This window comes from Pezoporus wallicus, unplaced genomic scaffold, assembly GCF_028554395.1.
Source record: "Pezoporus wallicus isolate ANWC-B61680 ecotype Strahan unplaced genomic scaffold, APGP_CSIRO_Pwel_v1 contig_8473, whole genome shotgun sequence".
Lineage (NCBI taxonomy): Eukaryota > Metazoa > Chordata > Aves > Psittaciformes > Psittacidae > Pezoporus > Pezoporus wallicus.
The window spans coordinates 1,264,814-1,286,740 of NW_026635907.1; the positions used below are offsets into that span (position 1 = coordinate 1,264,814).

The following is a 21,927-nucleotide window of genomic DNA, read 5'->3' on the forward strand; positions in this document are numbered from 1 at the left end:
GCCTTCCACAAAAGTACAATTCTTTTGTCAAAGCATGAAAATGCTCAGAAACTGGAGTATTTTTTCATGCTTTAGACATCCACAAAAAACCCCACATTGCCTTCAGGGAATTGAAATGAAAATAAACATGATTTTTTTGGACACGTTTGGCTAGACAAGAGAGATTATTTGGCTTATATATATATATATATTCTTTTTTAATTTAAACTGACACCATTATTAAACCAAAATCAAACTGTAGATTTATAAACATCCAAGTTCCTCCCACTGGTTTGATTTGGGGGTCTTTGGAACTCCAGGAAAACCAGGGAGGAGGCTGGCTTTGGTGGGCAGCAGCTGCAGCCGCTGCCACCGCACTGCCCTGGCCCTGCTGTTCTGCCTGGGCCGACCCTGGCCTTTGCTGAGAATTAAAGGGCTTTCGGTCATGCTTTGTCTTCTTTGCCGCAAATTAGGCTGTCTGGCTGGCTGCTGGCTATCTCCTCAAGCTCTCCACTGATTTGCCTATTACCACTCTGATTCCTGTAAGTCCAGCTCTTGCAGGAGTATGGAGGCATGGGCTTAGGTCCAGTTTTAGTGGATTTGTGGCATACTGTGACAAAGCCTTGGGGTTTGCTTTGAATTTCCAACCCAGGTGCTGAGACAGCTGATATGGGGAGTTCGGGAAAGCAAATGGCCTTGAGGCACTCCTCAGGGTGAGAATCACAGGCTAAAACAAACATTGCACCCACACCCATCCCCTTCATGGCTAGGAGATGTGAGACTCTCAGGATGGAGGGGCTCAGATCTTCAGGCTGCTCTCATATCTGACTCTTCATCCTAGTGATGTGGTTGGGCTGCCTCAGCCAACGAGTGGCAACATGCCACAGCAATAGTCCCTGAGTGTGTTCCTGCTGTTGCCAGCATGATTAGGCGCGATAAATAGCACTGAGGGATGCTCCTCTCTAAAGGTAAGAAAAACTCTTTGTGAGGCCAAGATAGTCAAACAATCCCTTGAGTTTTACAACTAGTGGTCTTGTACCTGCTGGAGGTTGACTTATCTGGATCTTGACAGACCTGCTATGTCTGGATTAATGTTTGAATGGGAGGTCTTTTGAAGGCCTTAGGTTCTGTTGGCATAAATCAAGGAGCCACAGTTGAACACCTTAGGTATGTTAGATTAGAGATAATCCTAACATCAGTTTGAAAAACTTCTCTCAAGCCCGTTAGAGATATAATGGAAATGTTTCTTAAATATGGGCTGAGGGAAAGAATTGCAGAGATTTAAAGGGACTTTACAAGTACAAAAAACTTGCAAAGGGAAAACAAGTCAAGAACCTCAAAATTTATCAACATCAAACCACTAATGTAGTTATGAGAGGATAGCATCTTCCCTTAGCCCAACATGTAGATGCAAATATTTCAGAACCTCATTAAAGAGAGTGCAAATGTGAAATAAGGTGTGTCTGGAGTGGTTTTTGAGCTTAAAAGCTCCAGAGATGTGAAAAATGGTACCTGCTGCTCTTTACTTGCTGCAGATGCCATCCTGAGAATGGGTACGTTGGGGATGTCCTGGGGATTCCACTGACAGCTACGAAGTGGGAAGCATCCTTCCTCTCTTTACAGAATGAATTAGTTGGTTGGGGAGAAGTTGAGACCCCAGGGGGATTTGCAGTGTTCAGGAGTCAGCTTGGATGTCATTAGCTCAGTGTTGGTGGGTCCCAGCTCCCACATCTCAAAAAAACCCTACACAAATAATCTCAACACCACCCCTTTCCCAGTTTTCCATACTGTATCCCCTTCCCATTGAATTTATTGCAGTTCATTGTTATTCCTAACTGGGGAATTCTGATTTAACGGTGTTTGGACAGATTGTGCTTGACACCATTCCCCTTCTGTCCTATTTCTGTAGAATAATGTAAGATGATCTTTAGCAAGTCTCCTTTTGTTTAAAGGAAACTCCGAACGGAGGAGTCAGATTGATTGCTGGCTCCGTGGGCTTTCCTGTTCACTGGAACATCTTCCCATTGTAGTAACATAAAATGTAAAGACTGAGGAACTTGACCTAGCAAGTGCCAACTCTTGGGAATACAAATGCTCAGCTGTAGGAAATACCTCTGTTGCAGCCATGCTGTGGGAGGAATTAGGTAGAGGATAATGGATGGGCCGCTGTAAGGTAGGTGGGAATGACTCCACAGAGGTGCCTTGTGGTGAGGTCATAAACCACAAGAGCATGGTGATGTCAAATGAAACCTTTGTTGGAATTCATCCCTCAGAGAGGACTTGTCTCTGGCTCTTGTTACTGCTGCTGCTTTTAATGGTTCCCAAAGCTGGATTCCATACTGCAGATTTGGAAATGCTGCCATGTTTCTGTTTTAGGTGAACTTCTGGTTTTGGTTTCCATTGTCACGTGGTATTTTGCATTCACAAAGCATTCCTTCCTTTCCAAAAGATTCAAGTGGACTTCTTGGATGGGGAAAGAGTCATTCTCTACTGCTAGGGACCACAAGCCCAACTGCTGGAAAAATCAATGCAGCCTTTGCTTTGGGGCACCTGTTGCCATGCTCTGCGTGTTACCTACCTATGTGTGCAGATGCAGTTGTAGAGAAACGGGAAGCCTAATATAGGCAGTGCTCATTTGGCTCAGTGGCTGCAAGCAGAGGAATGATCATGCATTAAATCTTTCAACCTGCTTAATTTTGCTGAGCTGTAGAGTCAGGTTGCAATGGGAAAACAAGCGTGAATCAGGAGGTACTGTCTTCATGCTAGATTGTCTCTTCTCATCCATGTGTTTGCGAAGGACTCAGGTGTAGGCACACAGCTAATGGAAGGGTTCTTTCCCTAATGGTCTGTGCAGCAACACCTTTCCTTCTGGGAAGCATCTGGGGCTTCTCTGTGCCTGCACGCAACCCCTGCTGCCTCAGAAAGAGGAGGTCTGCTCTTCTTCCCCAGCCACCTCTCCCCAGAGGGGCTTCTCCACCATGATCTTATGGAGCTCTAATGGTAATTATCATCAACTCATGGCTTAGTGGTGTCTGCCTGGAGATGAAACAACTGTACGGCTTTTGATACCTATCTCAGAGCAAACCATGTGGTTTTGTGCACATGCTTCTGTGCTACTCACAGTTTACACTCTGCAAACAAGAGCTGAATTCTGCTTCCGTTTCTTGGAGGTACATACATACAAAACTAAGTAACAGGACTGGAATGCTGTTAAATTTCTTATCAGCACATACACCAGCCTATGCGTGTGTATGCAATGTCTCACTGAAATTAAAAAAAAGAAAGAAAAAGAAGTAAAGGTTGAAAAAATAGGGTTTTTACCCTTTTTTCATTCTGTTGTGTAAATGGCTTGGTTGCTGTCCTTTTTAGAAAACTTTTTCAAGTTAATCTGTTTTTGTTGGTTTTTTTTTAGTCTTGAAATATTCATTTCAGCTTTAAAAGCAAACACAATTTGTATTATTCCCACAACTTTGTTTCCAGACTTTCTCCCCACCCTGGCACAACCATTTAGTGATGATAAGCCATGCAGTTTCTTGAGCTACCTTCTTGTCTTTTACCTTTAAAAAAAAAACAAACAATATGTGTGCCCACCAACTTGCAAAACTTTCGTGTGTTCAGAGAAGCAGTGTGGAAATAACGAAGTATTTTGGGCTCATTTGGGTTGTCTCTTCTGGTTTGTTTCTTTTCTGCAACTCCCTCTACATTTTTCCTTGATTTTCTGCCTGTGTTGTTATCTAAAAAAAGAAGTGATTTGGAAAGTTAATGAAAACTGAAGACCAGCAGCACAGTTGTCATACACTGAAGAATCTGGGTTTTATTTCTCCAGCCCAGTTCCAGGAGCCGAGGATCTCTCTTCGCCTTTTCTGGCTTGAGATTTCTCAGAGGCAAACTCCTTCCTGGAGCGTGGTGCCTCTTTGCCAGAGGAACAGCACCTGACCTGATCTTTCTGAGCAGGTTAAATAAACAGGACTGTGTTTGGGTTAATTGTCACTGGTTCTCCATTACTGATCTATCTGGGAGCCTGGCCAAGGAGCAGATGCTAGAGACAGCATCATCACCTCCCTCCTTGTCCTCATTGTGTCTGGCTTTATCTTTCTTCTTCTTCTCCCCCCACTCCTTTCTCTCTCTTGCTGTCTTTATTTTTTCTTTTTTTCCCTATTTTTTCTTTTATCCCTTTGGCTGAGCAAATAGGCCAGATGGCAGTGAGGGGAGCAGACAACAAGTGAGCCATGGCATATGGGCAGCCTGTTTAATTTTGACTCCTGTTGGGAAGTAGTTTGCAGGGAGATAAGTTACAAAAGCAGAGAGGATGAAGAGTATGTGTTGGAGGGGAAGAGCAAGAGGAAGGGAGACCTTTTTGGGGATGAAACAGCCCAGATAAGGGAGTCTGGCTGTGCAGGGGACAGAAGCCCTGGCTGCATTCCTAACACAAAACAGTAAATTAGCTGTTTCCGTGACAGTTTGTGCAGGAAGTCTTGCCAGCTGCACACGGGGAGGAAAGATGGAGTTGTCTGTCCTAAAACAAGGAGGAGGACGACATGCCTCCGATTTCCATCTTGCCCACCCTCCCCTGGGCAAGCTCCAGCCAGTCTTAGGAGCTGGGATGAGGAGGTGTTTGTCCAGCTGCAGACGAGGAATCATGCTGCCCTAGATTTTTATCTGTGCATGTGACTGTATATTTTGCTCATACTTTTCTATGGGTGTCAGTGGGAGATCATTCACTGTAGACTTCTTTGATTAAGAAGGCATGACTTTTTAGGCTTTGTTACAAAACTAAGCAAAAAGTTGACACAAAACAAAACGAAAGGCAGCTTAGCAGTAATGTAGTTTACGATTAGTCCCCTTTCTCCTTTCCTTTTGGTATTCATTTTTCTCTCATGTTTTGCTTTTTTGGATTCAGTATGTTAGCTGTCAACTTCTTGCTGTCCATTCACATCATTCATGCATTTCGGGTTTTGCTGACTGAGACCAAAAAGGGTCTTGCCTTGAATGTATTGGTTTAAGAACAAAATTAAAGTTAATCGCACTAAATTATATATAAGTGAGGATTCCTGACTTCATTCTGATGAACTGGGACTCTGGGATACAGTGAGAAAGAGTAGGTATACTTTTTTTAGTTTTTATAAGTGTGTTTATTTTGCATCAGAACTTAAACAAAATGTAGTTAAAAGTGTGTAAACAATTTAGGAACTTGAGAAGTTTTATTCCTATTGACGCTCAAAGAGATTGGGGTTCCTTGGTGATGGCTGTCACCTCCTTCACCCAAGAAGCATTTTTAAAAATCTCTCTTTTTGGCCAACAATATCCAAATTATTTTCCTCCTTGCTCCTTTTTGTTGGGCCAGTCATGGAATCCCAATACAATCATCACCCATGTGGACCATTCAGAGCTCTGTGAATATTTTCAGAATCCTGATTGGCTAAGTGGGACTCTGGCTTGATGTGCCTGTGGTTGGGATTCAGCTGAGCTTCATGCTTGTGCTTGGCAGGGTGGGAAAACTCTGAAAACCAATTAGCTCTGGAAGTCTCAAGCCCTCTTGGCAGGATGCAGATCCTGAACTGCAGTTGCACTGTATGATTGCACAAAGAACTTTTTATATGACATTAATTCTGCAGAAAAGTTCTCATTCACCAGAAAGTCTATGGAGAAGTGATTATGCATCACTGGCTTGATGGAACAGAATTCTAACTTACAGCTCAGGCATTTCTCCACTGATTAGTTTTAACATGAAATAGAAACGCAAGCTTGTGATTTATTGGTGAAATATTTAAGATAGATTATTAAATTATTCAAATAGCTCAGTTTAAAGCATGTGAGCAAAAAAAAAAAAAAAAGGGCAGCTCAGTTTTTCTGAATTTGAAAACATATTTTTGGAATCACTAGATATCTGAAACAATAAATGCTACATCACTGTGAAGATAAACTTATTTTAAAATAAAGGATTTCAACCTTATTATTCTCCTGATAAACTTAACCTTGAATCTTGCTCTGTCTGATGCCTCCAGACTCTCTTTTGTCTGCAGTGCTAGATATTGTTGCAGCCCTCCATCATTTCCTACCTCTCATCTATCACATATCTGGGCACTCACCCAGCCTTGCTGTAGCTTTCCTCTTCCTACAAATTCTAATTGAGAAGCTTTTTGCTTTGCTGATGATAAACCAGGTGGAAACTTCTCCTGTCATCTTGCCTGGGGTTCATTTATCACCTTATCTTGTCTTTCATATAGAGTTGATCTTCCATCCTATCTTGTGCTGGAGAAAAATCTTGTTGAATCTGCTATAGTTGTATTTGCCCAGTTGCCTCTGGCATCTGTATAACATTATCACTAGGTAAAAATAGAGTTGTCTTCTCAGAGGAGGAGGTAGGGATCATGCTTATGGTCTCTAAGGACTCCAGAGGCTTGGCAACAATAGTGTAGTATAGTGAAATAAAGGGTGAATAAAGCAAAAAGATTTTTCATGCAGCCTTAACCTAAATTTCCCTAACTTTTGTGAATAAAATATGCTGGAATTGCTGTATCCTAAGGAACATTTATTGTTTTCACTCTTTGTGAACCCGAGTTTCTCCAAATTTTGAAAGAGGTCACTAGCACCCACAGACGTGTCTGTTCTGAACGTATGAAAGGCAAAAGCGATTAGACTTTGACACATCCTCAGTGGAAATGCATGGAAACTGTGCATCAGAATCTGCAGATGGCTTTGAAAAAATCACCCTTTTCACTTCATCTGCTCCCATTTCAGCACAAAAAGGAAGAGTTTTTCATGTCTGACCTCCTCTAGCAAGCGCTCCATATTGGGCTGTGCAGCTGAGGAGGTGAAAACTTGCAAGGTCTGACTCTTTCAAACATGTGGCAGCTGAAAAGAGGATAATTAGGACAGGCAAATCCAAACAGTACTCTTGCAAATGGTATTTATCTTTTGTGTGTGTGTGTGCATGTGTGTGTCTATATTCTACTTCTCCACCTGCCTTCAAAGGGAAGCTGATAAAAAGGATTTGCTTGGCCTTTTTGTTGCTGTAGGGGAAAGGGTGCCATTTGTGTGTGGTGCTGCAAGACAGATGCTGCAGGTGAAACTACCCCAGAAAGGACAATCCTACCCGGAGGGGGCAGTTCCTGGAACTGAAGAACTTCATTTTCTATTTCTCCTCTTTGTGGGTTTGTTGTGCCATGCACCACGTCCTTTATGACACACAGGAGCGGGCAAAGGTTTATGGAGCAATCAGCTCCAGCAGCAGCAGCAGCAATCGCAGAATGCTTCAGCCTTTTGTAATAGATTCTATGTGTGTGTGAGCTGAGAGTATGGCCAGGAGGGAAGGGGCTGTGAAACATGGGGCTTTTCTTTTCCTTTTTTTTTTTTTTTTTCCCTTGTAAAGAGTCTGTCTGAATTCCTTTATGCTTTTCAAGTTCAGGGATGAGAGATAGCGTGTGTATGTGTGAGAATGTGCGCGCGTCTCTGCCCATACAGTTGCTTAAGTGGGAAAAAACCCCATTTGCAGTTCACACAGGAGGAATTTCTGATGGAGACAACAGTGCTAAGCAGAAAGGCACATCCTGATCTCTAGCAAGCGAGGGGCACGCTCGCGCGCACACACACACACACACACACGCATACTCTCCGAGCCCTCTGCATAATATGTGCAAAGCGCTGCCCTTTAATGAACGTAACCTATGGCGGCTGGGATGCAGCCGGCCAGACCTCGCCATTAATAAACTGGGAACATTCTTCTCCTTTTTAGTCCCTTTCAATGCCAGCCCTGTGGTTTGATCTCCCTTGAATGCTGCTCCCCCTCATTTGGGGCTCCAATTCTGAGAAGATTTGGCGCATTGTTTGAGGTCGCAGGATGTCGGATTGATTTCGAAGCTTTTGTATTGACTCCGGGCTTCTGAATGAAGCTGTCATGTGTGTCTGTGGTTGGCTAGCAGGCTGTCCGGCTGCAAGCTGTGCCTTCCTTTGTTGTTTAGGCCTCATTGAGCTGAGGGAAGAGGCTCATTTCAGGGTGATTTACCACCACCCAGACACCAGCTGTCTGTTGTACTGCCGCTTGCCTCCACCTTGGATTCAGTTCTCATTTGCCTTCATTTCCCCCCTTTTCCTCTCCCACTACAGTAGTAGACTGTAGGCACTTGGGCACCAGTTCTTCAAGACACGTAAATCACCCTGACAGAACAGCTAAAACCCATAAACGCTGAATAAAAGCAGCCCTGCAGAGAAGGACTTGGGGGTGTTGGTTGATGAGAAAATGAACATGAGCCGGCTTCAGTGTGCGCTTGCAGCCCAGAAAGCCAACCGTATCCTGGGCTGCATTAAAAGGAGCATGATCAGCAGGTTGAAGGAGGTGATCCTGCCCCTCTACTCTGCTCTCATGAGACCTCACCTGGAGTATTGTGTGCAGTTCTGGTGTCCTGAACATAAAAAGGACATGGAACTGTTGGAACAAGTCCAGAGGAGGGCCACGGGGATGATCAGGGGTCTGGAGCACCTCCTGTGTGAAGACAGGCTGAGAAAGTTGGGGCTGTTCAGCCTGCAGAAGAGAAGGCTGCGTGGAGACCTCATAGCAGCCTTCCAGTGTCTGAAGGGGGCCTATAGGAATGCTGGGGAGGGACTCTTCATTAGTTCATTAGGGACTGTAGTGACAGGATAAGGGGAAATGGGTTAAAACTTAACCAGGGGAAGCTTAGATTGGATATATGGAGGAAGTTCTTTACTGTGAGGGTGGTGAGGCATTGGAATGGATTGCCCAAGGAAGTTGTGGATGCTCCATCCCTGGCAGTGTTCAAGGCCAGGTTGGACAGAGCCTTGGGAGAGATGGTTTAGTGTGAGGGTGAGTGTTTCCTGCCCATGGGAAGGGGGTTGAAACTAGATGATCTTATGGTCCTTTGCAACCCTAACTATTCTATGATTCTATGATTCTAAGTTGTTCTTCCGAATATCGTTTAGGCACCCATGGGACTTCTTTTAGGGTTCACTGTTGCAGTGCTATAAGCCTGTTTTCTTGGTGATAAACTGAAGTACTGCCCCTAGGGAAAAAAATCCCACATAAAACCACCATGTTCTTCTTGGAATGTTACTATGTAGCCCATAGTGAAAACCAGTAATGATTTTAGTTAAAAAAACCCCTCTTAAGCACAGTGGCAGGACAGGGGCCTGCCTTGTGCAGGATGTTGGGGATGTGGCTGCAAGTGTGCTCACCAGTCTTTGAAATGTTAGGGTATATGAGTGGATGGAGAAGGAGTCAGAGAAGGATGGCATTGCCTCCCTACACTATTGTCATTTCCTTAGGAGGCACAGTCCTTGTGTTTATGAGGTATCATGCTGGAGAGCTGTTTTGGTGGCATAAGACAAGAGAGGAAGAAAAGGGAAGAGGGTGCAAAGGGCTGCTCAGCTCAGCTTCACAAAGCTGTTTCAGGAAGAACATTGTGAAGAGCCAGGCTGCTTCTGCAGCTGCACTGCTGATAAAAGCTTTGGAAAGGCCATGCTGGAAGACGTGTGCTTTTCCCCAGGTTGCCATGAGCCAAGGCTCAGCTATACTTTCTGCACCTCACATTTTCATCTGTTGGTGGGAGATATTTTGTGGGTATTGCAAGGCAGGAGAGATGGAAGAACTAAAAGCCACAGCCAGGATTGGCCAGTGAGACTTTCCAGGGGCCAAGTGGAGATGAGTTGTGTCAGTTCCTTGGGGGTGAGGCCAGTATTTTCGATGGCTGCTGCTAAAAACTGGAACCGAGCAGGTCAGAGCCCTGCTGAACCTGCAAGCGGCTGCAAGGTGCATGGCTCTGTGCCCACCTCTCCAGCTGATATTCGCAGCCACAGCCTTGGGAAAGTGAGAGAAGATGGGATCCTCTGGTGAATCTCAGCCAGCTCCTCTGGAGCACAGAGCCTGGCAGCTCCACAGAGGCCCGACAGTGCCATGTGCGTCACGTCTGACTCCTTTAAACAGGGCTGGCAGCTCCGTCTGGGACTTCTCTGGGCAGCCCAGCAGTGCCGGGGCTCTCCGCAGCCTCCAATCTGCGAGTGCCCCTGGCGTCCCCCTGGAGCTGCTGGCGTGAAGCGAGTTGAGACTGTCCCTCATTTGACTTCTGGGTAATGCAGTTTGGTGTTTCTCATCCACAGGCTGTGAAAACTGGCAAGTGATCAGCTCCCGTCACCCATGCAGCTGAGATAATTAAGCCTGTTACTATTTTTATTTTTCTTCTTTTTTATGCAAGCTTTGGTCAACTACTGGAGCCCATGGTGCAAGGAGGAGGGTAAGGCCACCGAGACTCCCTATGAGCGGTGGGAAAATGGAACATATGTGCTTTGCTCTTCAGTGCTCACCGAGACACCTTCTTGCTCTTTGCCTTTGGGAAGGGAGATGTGTGATGATGGGTGGGAGCCAGCAGAAGGCAAAGCAAGCCTCTCCATTGAAAGCCCTTGTGCATAGCTGCTTCTAAACTAGAAAATCGTATCAAGAGCAGGCAGCAGAAGATCATTTAGCAATACATCTATGAGCTCTGAAGATCAATGTACTTCTCCTAAATCCTTTCATGAAAACACCACAAAACATGGGATTATGCTCTATAAATTAAGACCAAACACCTACCCAGTGAAGCTTGTCTCTTTGCAGTGTTCTCCTATCGCTCCTCTGTAAGCATCAGGCACTGGTGGATGGAGGAGGGACAGATGTATTAGGAGGCAATAACCACAGCAGGATAGATTGAGCGAGGTGTTTTAATTTCTTATCAGACTCTTTGGGCACTAGAAACTGTAAAATAACATGCAGATAAACAAACAAAAACTCACTGACCCTTAGCACCCTGGAGGGCTCTGTTTCAGATCGCTGAATAAAAGCTGAAGTTGCATATGCATGTTTAATGTAACACAAGGCGTGTGCTGCAGAAAAGCGTGCTTTCTTCTAATCTGGTTCCAGACAAGCATCCAAACAGAAGCCCCTTTTGCTATCCCCGCTGAACTGCTTGGTGTATGCAAGGAAACCCCTGAATGACAAGGCCTCCATCTGCTCTTGAACGGAGTTGCGACTGGCTGCAAATGTTGTCCATATGCTTTTTTTTTCCTTGCCTTTCAACTTATCTGCCTAATGTTAGACACCTATCCCTAAATTAAGCCTCTGCGCATAATAAGCTTTCCTAAAAAAAGGTGGAGGTAGTAGCTAATTCAAGCAATGAGTATTAGTAGAGGTGTGTCTGCAGATGGAAAAGGATGTGGGGGGGTTATTCATCCAGTGCATTGCTTTCACTTACTTTTTTCAGGAAATGGAAAAGCCCTTGCATTCGTATCCTGTCAGGGAAAAATTAAAAATTATCAAGTTTTGGGTTCATATTCCCCTCTGTTCTTGATTTCCCAGGTGGTTATAGGCGGCATATTGCCATTTCTTTCTGCTGGTGATGTTTTCAGCCAGACAAGAGAACACGGCCATGGTTTGCTGTGAGCTCAGGTTGCATGACAGAATACCCTAAGGCAGAGAAGGGCTTTAAAATGGTAGTTTTACTTTGGTTTGTGATGTAAAAAGGGCTGGAGTATCTTTTTCAACAGAAAGACTTTACAGTGAATACTGAATCAGTAAGTCATGTATGGAATGGTTTCCTAAACACAGGTGTATGTTGTTGCCATAGGCACCGTAAGGTATCCCAGCTGTCCAACAGCTGCCTGTTAGGAAATGTGTGGGTCTTTCTTACCTCCTTTTGTATCTCTAATTTGTTTCATGTCCTGTATTGTGTCTAGAAAGTCTTCTTTGTTTAGACAGACAAGTATCTCCCTGTGCCTCAATTTCATATCTCTACTGTAATAATTTAACACTATTGCCTTAAATTTTACTTTAATCACTTCTTTCTGGGAAATGTTTTTTGAGTTTAAGAGATTACAGACTAGGACTGCAGTAATGGGGCAAGAGCAAAGTACCTTTGATAGGTGGGAGTCACAGGTAGAGGATACCAGTTGGAAGTAGTCCCCTGAAAACCTTGAAGTTTGACAGGCTACAGTCAGCAGCCCACTGAGAGTTTTGGTTAGGTATCAGGTGTAGGCACAGACTTTTCAGTGTCTTTTTCTACTCAGGATCTCTTTTGAAAGGCAGAGAAAAGACAATTTTTGCACATTATCTGACCTTGCTGGGACTTGTAAGATGCTGGGGTCACCACATAAGAGACCTCACCACACCTGGCAGGTTGCAGGCACTTCTGAGGTGACCAGAAGTTTACCTGCCTCTTTGTAACTCCTGTCACCAAGGGTCACCTCTCCGCTGTGCCCTGACATTGAGCAATAGCTGCAATCCCTTTTAATCCTGCCTTTTCCCTTCCTGTTCATTTAGGGCAGAGCACTTCCACTTTGCGAAACTCATTAACTGTTTTAGTGTTAAAGTCTCCTTTTCTATATAAATTCATCCAGCTGAAATCTCGTGCCTCTTTGTGGGTGCACACAAGCAGATTCTCACTCTGTTGCCCAGCAGATGCTGAGAGTGTTTTTCAGCTGTGGACAGCAAAAGTCTGAAGAAAAGGCAATGTCTTTGTGTGTGTCTATAGGAAAAAAGTAATTGTGATGGGTTTGTGGGGACTCAGTTGGCTGTGCTACTGTTTGAGTTCAAGGGCCATTTTGACCAAACCTGGAATCCCAGCCCCTTTCTGCCATGGTGATTTATCAAGACGTCCAGGTCTGATATGCTCCAAAAAGGTTTGTTGAAGGACCAAAGCAATCCCCAGGAAAAGAACCATGTTAACAAAAAGGGCCTTGCTGCTAACAGTCAATCTGATGGGTTGTCAACCAAAAGAAGGTGTTAGGCTCAGTTTTCCAAACTGTTGGTTATAGGCAAAAAGAGAGCGAGGGGACCCTGTTTCTTTGTAAATTTCTATTGGCCCCAGCATGTTATTGATGTTGCAGGGTCTGCACCAGCAGTGTTGGGTGAGGGTGGGCTATTGGATTCCTGGCAAAGAATTGTCAGTGGTTATATGGACCTCATTATATGTAATCATAAGGGCAAGTCACACCTGTAGACTTTATTTCACTAAATCTTTACATTGAAAGCACGCAAGCACTACCTTGGTGAGGGTGGGTAGAAATGCTGGTAAATGAGCTTTATCTCAAGACACTCCTGTTTGGTAATTGTAATCTCTAACTATGATAGACTTGTTCCTATTCATGTATGCATATGAAGATATTTGATTAAAATAATGTTCCTTTTCAGCATGACTTGCCTGTATTCTCACTGTGTTTTTCTACATGCCTTGCTTCCCTTCTGTCTGTGCTTATGTGACATCCTTGATGCTGTGATTACCGGGCTTTGGGGAAGTCTTCTTGATAGTTTGGAAGCTATGATGCTGTGGAAGGGTATCTCCCAACAATGCAGGATGAGTCCACAGGCTTCCATAATGCCCTTTCTTTCTCTGCTTCTGGTCAGAAATACAAGCCTCTTGTTCTTCAGTGGTTCAGATTGTGCTAATATTTTTCTTGACTTATCTCTTATAGGGAAAAGTCATTGGAGATGCGAAACTGCTTATGAGTTGTGGCTGCAGAAAAGGGAAAAATGCTCAAGTGAAAGACTTGGATCAGGTCAGTCAATATGTACCTTAACTTGTGGAAATAAAAGAATGTGTTAACATCTGGTTGATTTGAACTGTGCTGTTGTATATCAGCATTCCTGGACACAAACAAGAGTCCTTGGCATGGCTGGCAATGGTACAGCTTTAGCGTTTTTGTATTTGTTATTTGTCAAGAAACCCTCAAGCAAGATCAGGATTCATTGCACTAGGAGCTGTTAATGCCCTAACCTGGCTTATTCCCATCTGGTTTATTTATTCATGAATTCTGTTCCTTTTTAAAAAAACATTCCAGGCAATGCCTTTCTTAAAGAATATTGCACTTCCTTGCTGGCTAAATGCATGAAAGCTTTGGTCTCACACTGTAGCTGCCTGGATGGGCAGTAATTACAGAGAAACATGCCTTTTGCCGCATGCCTTTGTTCTGTAAGTGTCACCATCACGAGAACATTGAGGTTCCTTATGATAGACATGTAAAAACTTGTTCACAAACCAATGGCCAGGATTCAATATTCATTACTTGGAATGAATAGTCCCTTATTCTAAAATTGGTCAAATTGATGTCAGTGGGATTACTTGTAAGGTCCAGTAATTGCAAGCAAGGTGGACTGCACTCTGAACAACAGGCAGCTGGTGGTCTCTTCCAACCTCCTACCATTTTGCCTCTGACTGTACTCCGAGCAACAGGTAGCTGGTGGCCTCTTCCTACCTTCTACCATTCAGACCAGCCAAGTTTGTCCCTGTCAAGTTTTCAGTTATTATGGCCTTGTGGCTTTGTATCTAAAGAAAAGGTTAAATCCAGAGATCATTTTCTCCAAAAATGAAACAAAAGTTTATTTGAGCAGAAACATTTTATAAATATTGGTTCATCTAATGTAAAATGTGATAGTGAGAAGCAGTTGATCTCAAATATCAAATACCTTTGCTCTCAAATGTACCTTGTGAGCAACCTGCGACCATGTACAGGCGTGGAGCAGATTCAATGTCCACAAAGCTCCAGGAACTCCTGATAATTTACTGGTGGGAAAAGAGATGAATTGTCAGGAGGAAAAAATGTTTTTCATTTCCAACCTGCATGTTCAACAACCTTAGCTAATAACAGTATCTCAGAGTCTCATTTTGTTAATGTCTGTTACTATCTATCTATCCTTCAGTAGGTTCTGTTGTGAGGAATATTGGTCACACTTATAAATGCTTTGTAGCATTGATTCGTTCAGTAAATTTTTTTTTCTTTAATTAGTATTTTCAAAATGACAAATTTGTTGTCAGCTATCCTATCAGTTCACCATCAAGAAAAGGATTTGTATTACTTTTATTTAAAGAATAGCTTCCCATTCTCTCAAATACAAGCTTAATTTTCTCATGTTGATGTTCAAACACATCAGGAAAAAAAATTTAGAAATTAACAATTTCACCCATTTTAGTCTATTGTATTTTGATGTACTCTGGTTGAATCACTCTTGATTTATAACAGGACTAAAGCAGCGCTAAACTGCTTTTAGTAGAGATTAATCATTAAGTGGGAACATACTGATTGCAGAGAGGTTTTGCAAAACACTATCTTTAACAAACCCTGAATGTGGGACCTAAAACTCACTGGTTGCTATAGTTTAATTATAGGGTAGGTAACAGGTTTTGGAGTCAAAAAACATCCCATTCTCTTTTATGTTTTCTGGCGCAGTGATAAATTATTCTTTGTGTTTGGTTACTTTCTGAAATACAATTTTTGAAATCAGGTGTGTTGACCATCTCAGTAAATCTTTTTTTGTTGTATCAGCCAAACTATGGGGGAAATGCTTACTCCAGAGGCTGTAAAGCTCATTTGTTGTGCCCCGACATGGTCTTGTCTGTATTTCGACAGGAGGTTGATGGGGAGGAAACTAGTATAGGAGGGTGGGTGGCAATGCGGAACATTTGTCTGTGAATGCAGGACCTCAGCTCATCTTATAAATTATCCCCTGGGACTTGTAGATAAACACAGACTTCTATGGTGACATCGGCTGGGAAAGGCAAACACTTTCCAATGATTGTAGGGTAATCCTTCAGGACACTAATTGCCAGAAAACCGAGGAAGCATTATTTTAGGAACAGCTTGTTTCACTTTGTGAAGGGGAAAAACACTGCACTGGATTTAGTTTTATTTGCAGAGCTTTATCCCCCCCCTCCTGCACTGCGCTGTGTCTCAGATTTTAAAGGTTTACCTTCATTGTTGTTGTTAGGGACTTTTTCTGTTTCCTCTTTTCTTGTCATCTTGTAGTGGGTTTTCCTGTGATGCCTCTGTAAAAGTGTATGAAAATGCAACTTAGTTTTAATTTTCATGAATGTACATATAAATAGGTGTGTGGAGTTTATACCATTAACTATTGAAAGTTTTGGGACTAACCAGCTACTTTTTGGCTGAATATTTTTTGTGAAAGATAATGCTTTGCCAAGATTTATTTTTTTTTTTCCATTATTTCAAGTCAATTTGGAAACTAGCAAAAAGTCCTAGACACACTGCCGCACCAGTGAAAATCCACAGCTGGACCAAGTCATGACCCCATTGCTGAGGATTTCATTTACTGGCATTTCTCCAGTAAGCCTCTAGAAGAGACAGCACCTTTACCTCCTTCATCTGAGATCTGCTCCCCTGAGCCTGGCATCCAAAGGCACCTATGTACATGGTATTCTCCATGGTGCAAGTCACCGGAGTGTAAATCCTGGCGCCAATGCTATTGATGGCAGACATCCAAACAGTCTCACATGGGATTGGGATTTCACAACAGTCACAAGGAACCCAACCTTTATGTTGGATTTGCACCAGAGCAGGAGAGGGGCTGGTGGCCTGTGTTGTGTGGCCTCCAGTCTAAATCAAACCCTACAAGATGAGGTGAAAGGTTAAGCAGTGTAATGTAAATCCACCAAAAGCTTTGAAAACCTTGAAGAGAATACAGCTGAAGAGCTTGCGTTCCATCCTCCATGGATGTTCTTGATGAAGCTTTGGGGTGGTGCAATGGGATGACTGAGAGGAGTTGCCAAAACAGGCTACTTCTTGGCAGCAATCCCGTCATGTCCTTGCTTGCCATTGGCACTGTTTGCCAGATGTCTGTGTGCTTTGTGGGAATGAAATTCATCCATGCTCCAAAGCCCAGAACCAGCTCTCTGCACCGCAAACATCCTACTGTAATTGTAAGGTTCCTATATGCTCTTCAGAGTGGTTTTTAGTTTCCCAGTAATTTAGGCCTCCCTATAAATTATTATACTGTTTCTTATTGTTTGAGGTGAATGTTGCGTAAGAATGGCAATCCTGAACTATGATTTCCTTGTGCAAAGTCATATATTAACATAAAGCAGGAAAGATGTTTTTTGGGTAGTAATTTAATTTGTGTACTTTCTGAGGAAAGAAAAATGTCATTTAAAAACAGGGAAAAAAATGTGCAGGTGGACAATGCACATATTAACACTACACATAATGTTGAGAACCAGAAGTAGCAGAGTACTCCATATTATGAGCACATGCAGCTCTGCCTTCTCAGGGTTTAGTTTTGTTTGTTTTCTGTTCCTTCTACCAAAAAGTAGGCAGCTCATTATTGTTTAACTGATCTTGTCCTTTGATTTTTTTTCTTTTTTCTCTTTGCTTAACTTTTCTGGTGGCTCGTGTGAGCTTGAGTGTTACTGAGAAGTGAGGTCCTCCTGTCCTTCTGTGTGTTTGTTTTTGGTTTTAATATGACAAATGTATGCCTTTTCTGGAAACGGTATCCATGCTGCAGAGTAATTATTTAGTCAATGGTGGATCCAGCTCATGTTGTCAAGGATCAGATTAATCATTATTAATCATGACCCCTCCAACAGTAACCTCATCCCTTGCCTGAGTGTTGCTCTTTATTAAGAAGTAATAGCTATTAAGGGATTGCTGGGCCACTGCTCTCATTGCACCGGCACAGGGCTCAGGACTTCTGGCAGGAGACAGGGGAACTCAGTTCAAAACTAAAAATAGACACGCATAGTTCACGTCCCAGAAATGAAATAGGCAGCTTCCCCTGTGGGCTTCTTCGGCCTCATCTGAGTGTCCTCTTTTCCCCCTGAATTCTCCCAAGAGTTTGGCTCTTCCCAAATGTTGAATTCAGTGTTGGGGATGAAATAATCTCTCTGAAACTTTTTTATTTTTCTGCTTGATTTCTTTTTTCTTTCTTTTTAGCTTAGTTAGATCCCAGCGTAAGTATATATATGCGTATAATGGATGTGCATTCCTTGCAAGGATCGGGTTTTAAGGTCTATTCTGGTGGTTGTAGCAGGTGTCAACAACTGACAAGATGGCAGATGAGCTTTGCCGTCTGGGACTCCAGTTGTACCAAGTAAACCCCAAACCAGCCACCTTTTTTGAGTATTTCTGGTTTCCTTGGAAAAAAACACTGTGTTGTTGAGGTAAGCATGCAGCACTGTTCGCCTCATGTGCAAAGTTGTGAGGAGTCCAGCTTCACACCCCAGCTTATTGGACAGGGGATTGCAGCTCTGCATATATATATATATATATATATATATATATATATATACTGCTAAGAGTAGACAGTAGTTTAATTCATAAATTCATAATTATTCTGGTTTTCCTAGCAGTACAGGTTCTTTTTAAGAAGGTGAGGCAGTGCTATCAATGGATGTCATCATTATTTCAGCAAAAGCACAGTTATGTTAAGTACTGGATTGCAACCGTTTTCCCCAGCCCCACCCCCACCCCCCCCCCACTCCCCCAAATCCACCTTAACTACTTTTTTAAATGTTTTCATTGTGTGTATGGAAATCAAGGGAAAAAAGTCTTTGGAAGAGAGCAAAGGAAAGAAAAACGTCTTTTGTCTCCATCTAGCTCTTTAGTACCTTGAAGACAGCAGCCGAAATTTGGAGGAAACCTGCCACACTCTTTTGATCTCTGCCAAAGCTGTTGTGGGAGTAACACTGTTTAATGGTTGAAGGAATTTATTGAAGAATAAAAGTACCAGCAAAGACAAAGGGACCAGTACAAATTATCTGGTAAACCGCTGTCAAATTTTATGTGCTCAGGGCTACTGGTAATTTCCCGTCTTAAAAAATAAAGGGGGAGTTTGGAGGGAAGGGAAGGAGTTTGGAGGAGAGAGAAGGAGGGTGAAAAGTATATAAATAAACCCTCCTCTTTAAATAGCTAACTGGCCTGGCCTGAACTGTGTCGGTGCTAAGTTCTTTTGGCAGCCAGCACTGTAATATCTGTTGAGGGTGTAGTAGAGAGCTGAGACCAGGTTTCAGAGAATCTGCCTTTGCTTCACTGGCTCTCCCTTGCATTCTTCCACTTGTCAGCAAGAAATGCACTGAAGCACAAAATGAGGGAGTGCAAAGGCTCCCGCACTCCGTCTGAGAGAGTCTGGCTCTCACCCCCACGGTTACTGTTTCTCTCTGCTAAAAGAAGTAACAGTAATAAAAATAAACTGAAGTATTGGGTAACTTGGAAGTACGTGGGTGGAAGAAAGCAGGAGAGAACTGGGGGAGTGAAGATATGCTGTCTGCTGTCTCCTGCTCTGAGTTCATGGTGGAATTTGAATCTGGAAAAAAATAATTGGATTCTATACAGGTTATAAAAAGCTAACACAACAAATAAAGTACAAAAAGAGAGGATGTTAAATGTCTGAGGTGCCTGGGCAATAAAACATCCTTAAAAATATCTTGTTCATTGAATAAAGCAGGCTAGGTGATCATACAGTGAACATGGGACAATAGAAATCTGTCCTAGAACATCCAATCATTTGAGATACATACAGCACCACTGATAAACACATCCCTTTTGGCACTGGTACCTATAAAAAGCAAATGCTGTGGTTCTGCTATTACTCTCATGCCATCAATTTTACTTTCCAAAATACTCACTCTGTAATACATCTGCATCTTGTTCCTGCTGCCTGTCCAGAGTGTTTTTCTCCCCGTGATATGAGTGTTGGCCTCAGGAAGGTGAACCACCTTTCATTTGCCATTCACCCACCAGAATTTTCTTGCTGCTGGTAGTGCTGTAGGGGGAAAAAAGTGTTCTACATCTCAGAAAACTTTTTTTTTTTTTTTTTTTTTAACCTGGGAATCTCTTCCTCTCAATGGAATCTGGTTGAGGACAAGAGGTATTCGAGTGAGAAACTCACCAGCTGCCTTTTCCCTGGACCTCCCAGTTTCATACAGCAGTTGTGCTTTGGTAATTGCTGAATCTAGTGCTAAGCATCTGTATTCCTGGTGGCTGGGAAAGTTGTTTGGTTTCATTCATCTGTTGTGTAGGATTGAAGCAGCTGTGAAATAGAAGTTGGGTGGGTAAGTGCCCATTCTTGGGATTTATGTAAGTTTTAGAGGCATAGTGTTATGAAAGAAACTTCCTAAATGTAAGCTTCCAAACAAAAGAGGTTGAGGTTATGGGTGTCTTTTGCAAGTTCAGCTGTAATAGGTTTGTTTTGCAGTGGGTTACACCTCCCTTCATACAATGCCATTGGTAAGCTGACATTTCTAATGACCTTTTGTAATCACTTATTTCCTTTTCTCACTCATTTTATGAATAGTCTTGTACTCACTTCAAGAATTTCCCACCTTGTGTACTCCTCTTGCAGTTCATATTAACTTCAAAATGGGTTGGGCTTCCTGTAAAGTGAAGCATAGTGTGGACTGAAGCTCAATAGAGCCTTTCCTTTCTGCAGGAAGGGAGGGGGGAACCAAAAAAAAAAAATATTTTTTTTTTAAAGGAAAGTCTTCAGAAATGGCAGTCAGCATATCGCTTTTTTTTTTTTTTCTCTCTTTTGATGCAGTTCTAAATGTGTGCTTTAACAAAGTGCCCTGCCCCTATTCAAGTTGTAAAACTTAGGGCTCTGACCTCTTCTAATGACTGATGATCCCATGACACTTTCCCTCCTGAGTTGGAGCATGCAAGTCCTAGTGATGATGTTTTGTCCAGGCTTTCATTCACGTTACGTATTCTGCCAACTGGACTTGACCCTGTGCCTTCAGTGGGGTGCATTATTCTTCACTTTCTGCCCTAAATTGATGTGTACGTGTATTGCCACCTTGCATTGACGGGCCCTTCGTTCCACTTTGAGGTAGGTTCATTTTGGTGGTGGATGAAGGGAAGCTGGACAGTTTGGAAAAGCAATTTGAGACCCCACTGAACGGAAAGTGCTTCAAATGTGAAAAAATTAGTGTTATCAATTGTCATCGTCAGCCTCAAATCCTGATTTTGAAAGGGTTATTTATACTCCTCAAAGGCAAACAAGCAAAAAGAACTAAAGCAGGTGAAGAAAATGCTGTCTCATGTCATTTCAGGCTCCGCAGTCCCAGGGAGCACTAGTAACTATTTTGTTGTTTTCACTGATACGTCTACACAGGCAAAGAGAGAAAGAACTGGAAGAGAGAAGCTGCACTGCTCAGCTGCTCCAAGCGATCACATGCCCTCCATGTTACCAGGTTACCTGCTGTGACAGAACTCAACCAGGGCAGGGAAAACATGTAGATGAATAAGAAAAAGACATAGCTGAAGATTTGGACTTGTCCATTTGGTTGTAAGGACCATCTCGCCTCATCACTCTCTGGCGTTCTGGCTGCATTTTCTTCTTTTCCCACTCTGTTGTTCTCATTTTTCTTTAGCAGATGCCAGTGTGTGAAGACACCATGGCAGGGTCAGTATCAGTCAGCCACCTTTCTGATGACAGGTGCCACATGAATACAGATCTTATCTCTCTGAGATTCCTGCAAACTGAACGGCCTGCTCGGAACTGCTGAGAGCTGTGAGGAGCAAGGAAAGTGAGAAGGCTTTGTGGAGGGTGGCAGATGGAGATAAGGACCTGCTCGTTGGTTGGAGTGTTGTGCTTGCAACTTTGTGGTGCACTTCACACTTATCTCTGCATGGGTGCAAAATGCTACCCAAGCAGTATGATGGTAGGTTGCACCCTCCTTCTGCTCACATTGTACCAAAGTCATTGTCAGGACAAGATGAAATTCAGGTCTTAAACCTCAGCAGGTCATCTGTGTAGAACTGTATAGAACTGGATTCAGCAAATACTCAGTCATAACATGAGTTTTTGATGGAAAATTCATTCAGTTGAATTTCCCAGCAGCTCAGACCATGACTCTTCTTGATTTTCTTGTGGGAGCCTGTTCTGCTGTTGAGTTCACCATGCTGATAAGAAGATTTTTGTGTTGCTCCATCTATATAGTCTTCTGTTCCTTATATCCTTTCACTCTTGTCATGGTTTAAGTGCAGTCAGTAACTCAGAATCACGCAGCCCGCTCGCTCACTCCCCCCCTTCCTCATTCCCCCGCTCCCAGAGGGATGGGGAGGAGAATTGAAAGAATGTAACTCCCATGGGTTGAGATAAGAACAGTCCAGTAATTAACGTATAACACAAATCACTACTGCTACCACCAGTAATAATAATGATAAGGGAAATAATAAGGGAAG

At 43.0% G+C, this 21,927-nt stretch overlaps 1 protein-coding gene across 3 annotated transcripts in view; it reads left to right on the forward strand.

Moving 5' to 3' along the window:
- The window catches only part of SETBP1 (SET binding protein 1), a 269,163-nt gene that overhangs the window by 36,923 nt on the left and 210,313 nt on the right, over positions 1-21,927 (forward strand). For all 3 annotated transcript variants that reach the window (XM_057398577.1, XM_057398579.1, XM_057398580.1), the window contains exon 3: positions 13,432-13,515. In XM_057398577.1, coding sequence (XP_057254560.1) covers positions 13,432-13,515 — 84 coding nt within the window. The remainder of the gene's footprint in view (positions 1-13,431; positions 13,516-21,927) is intronic.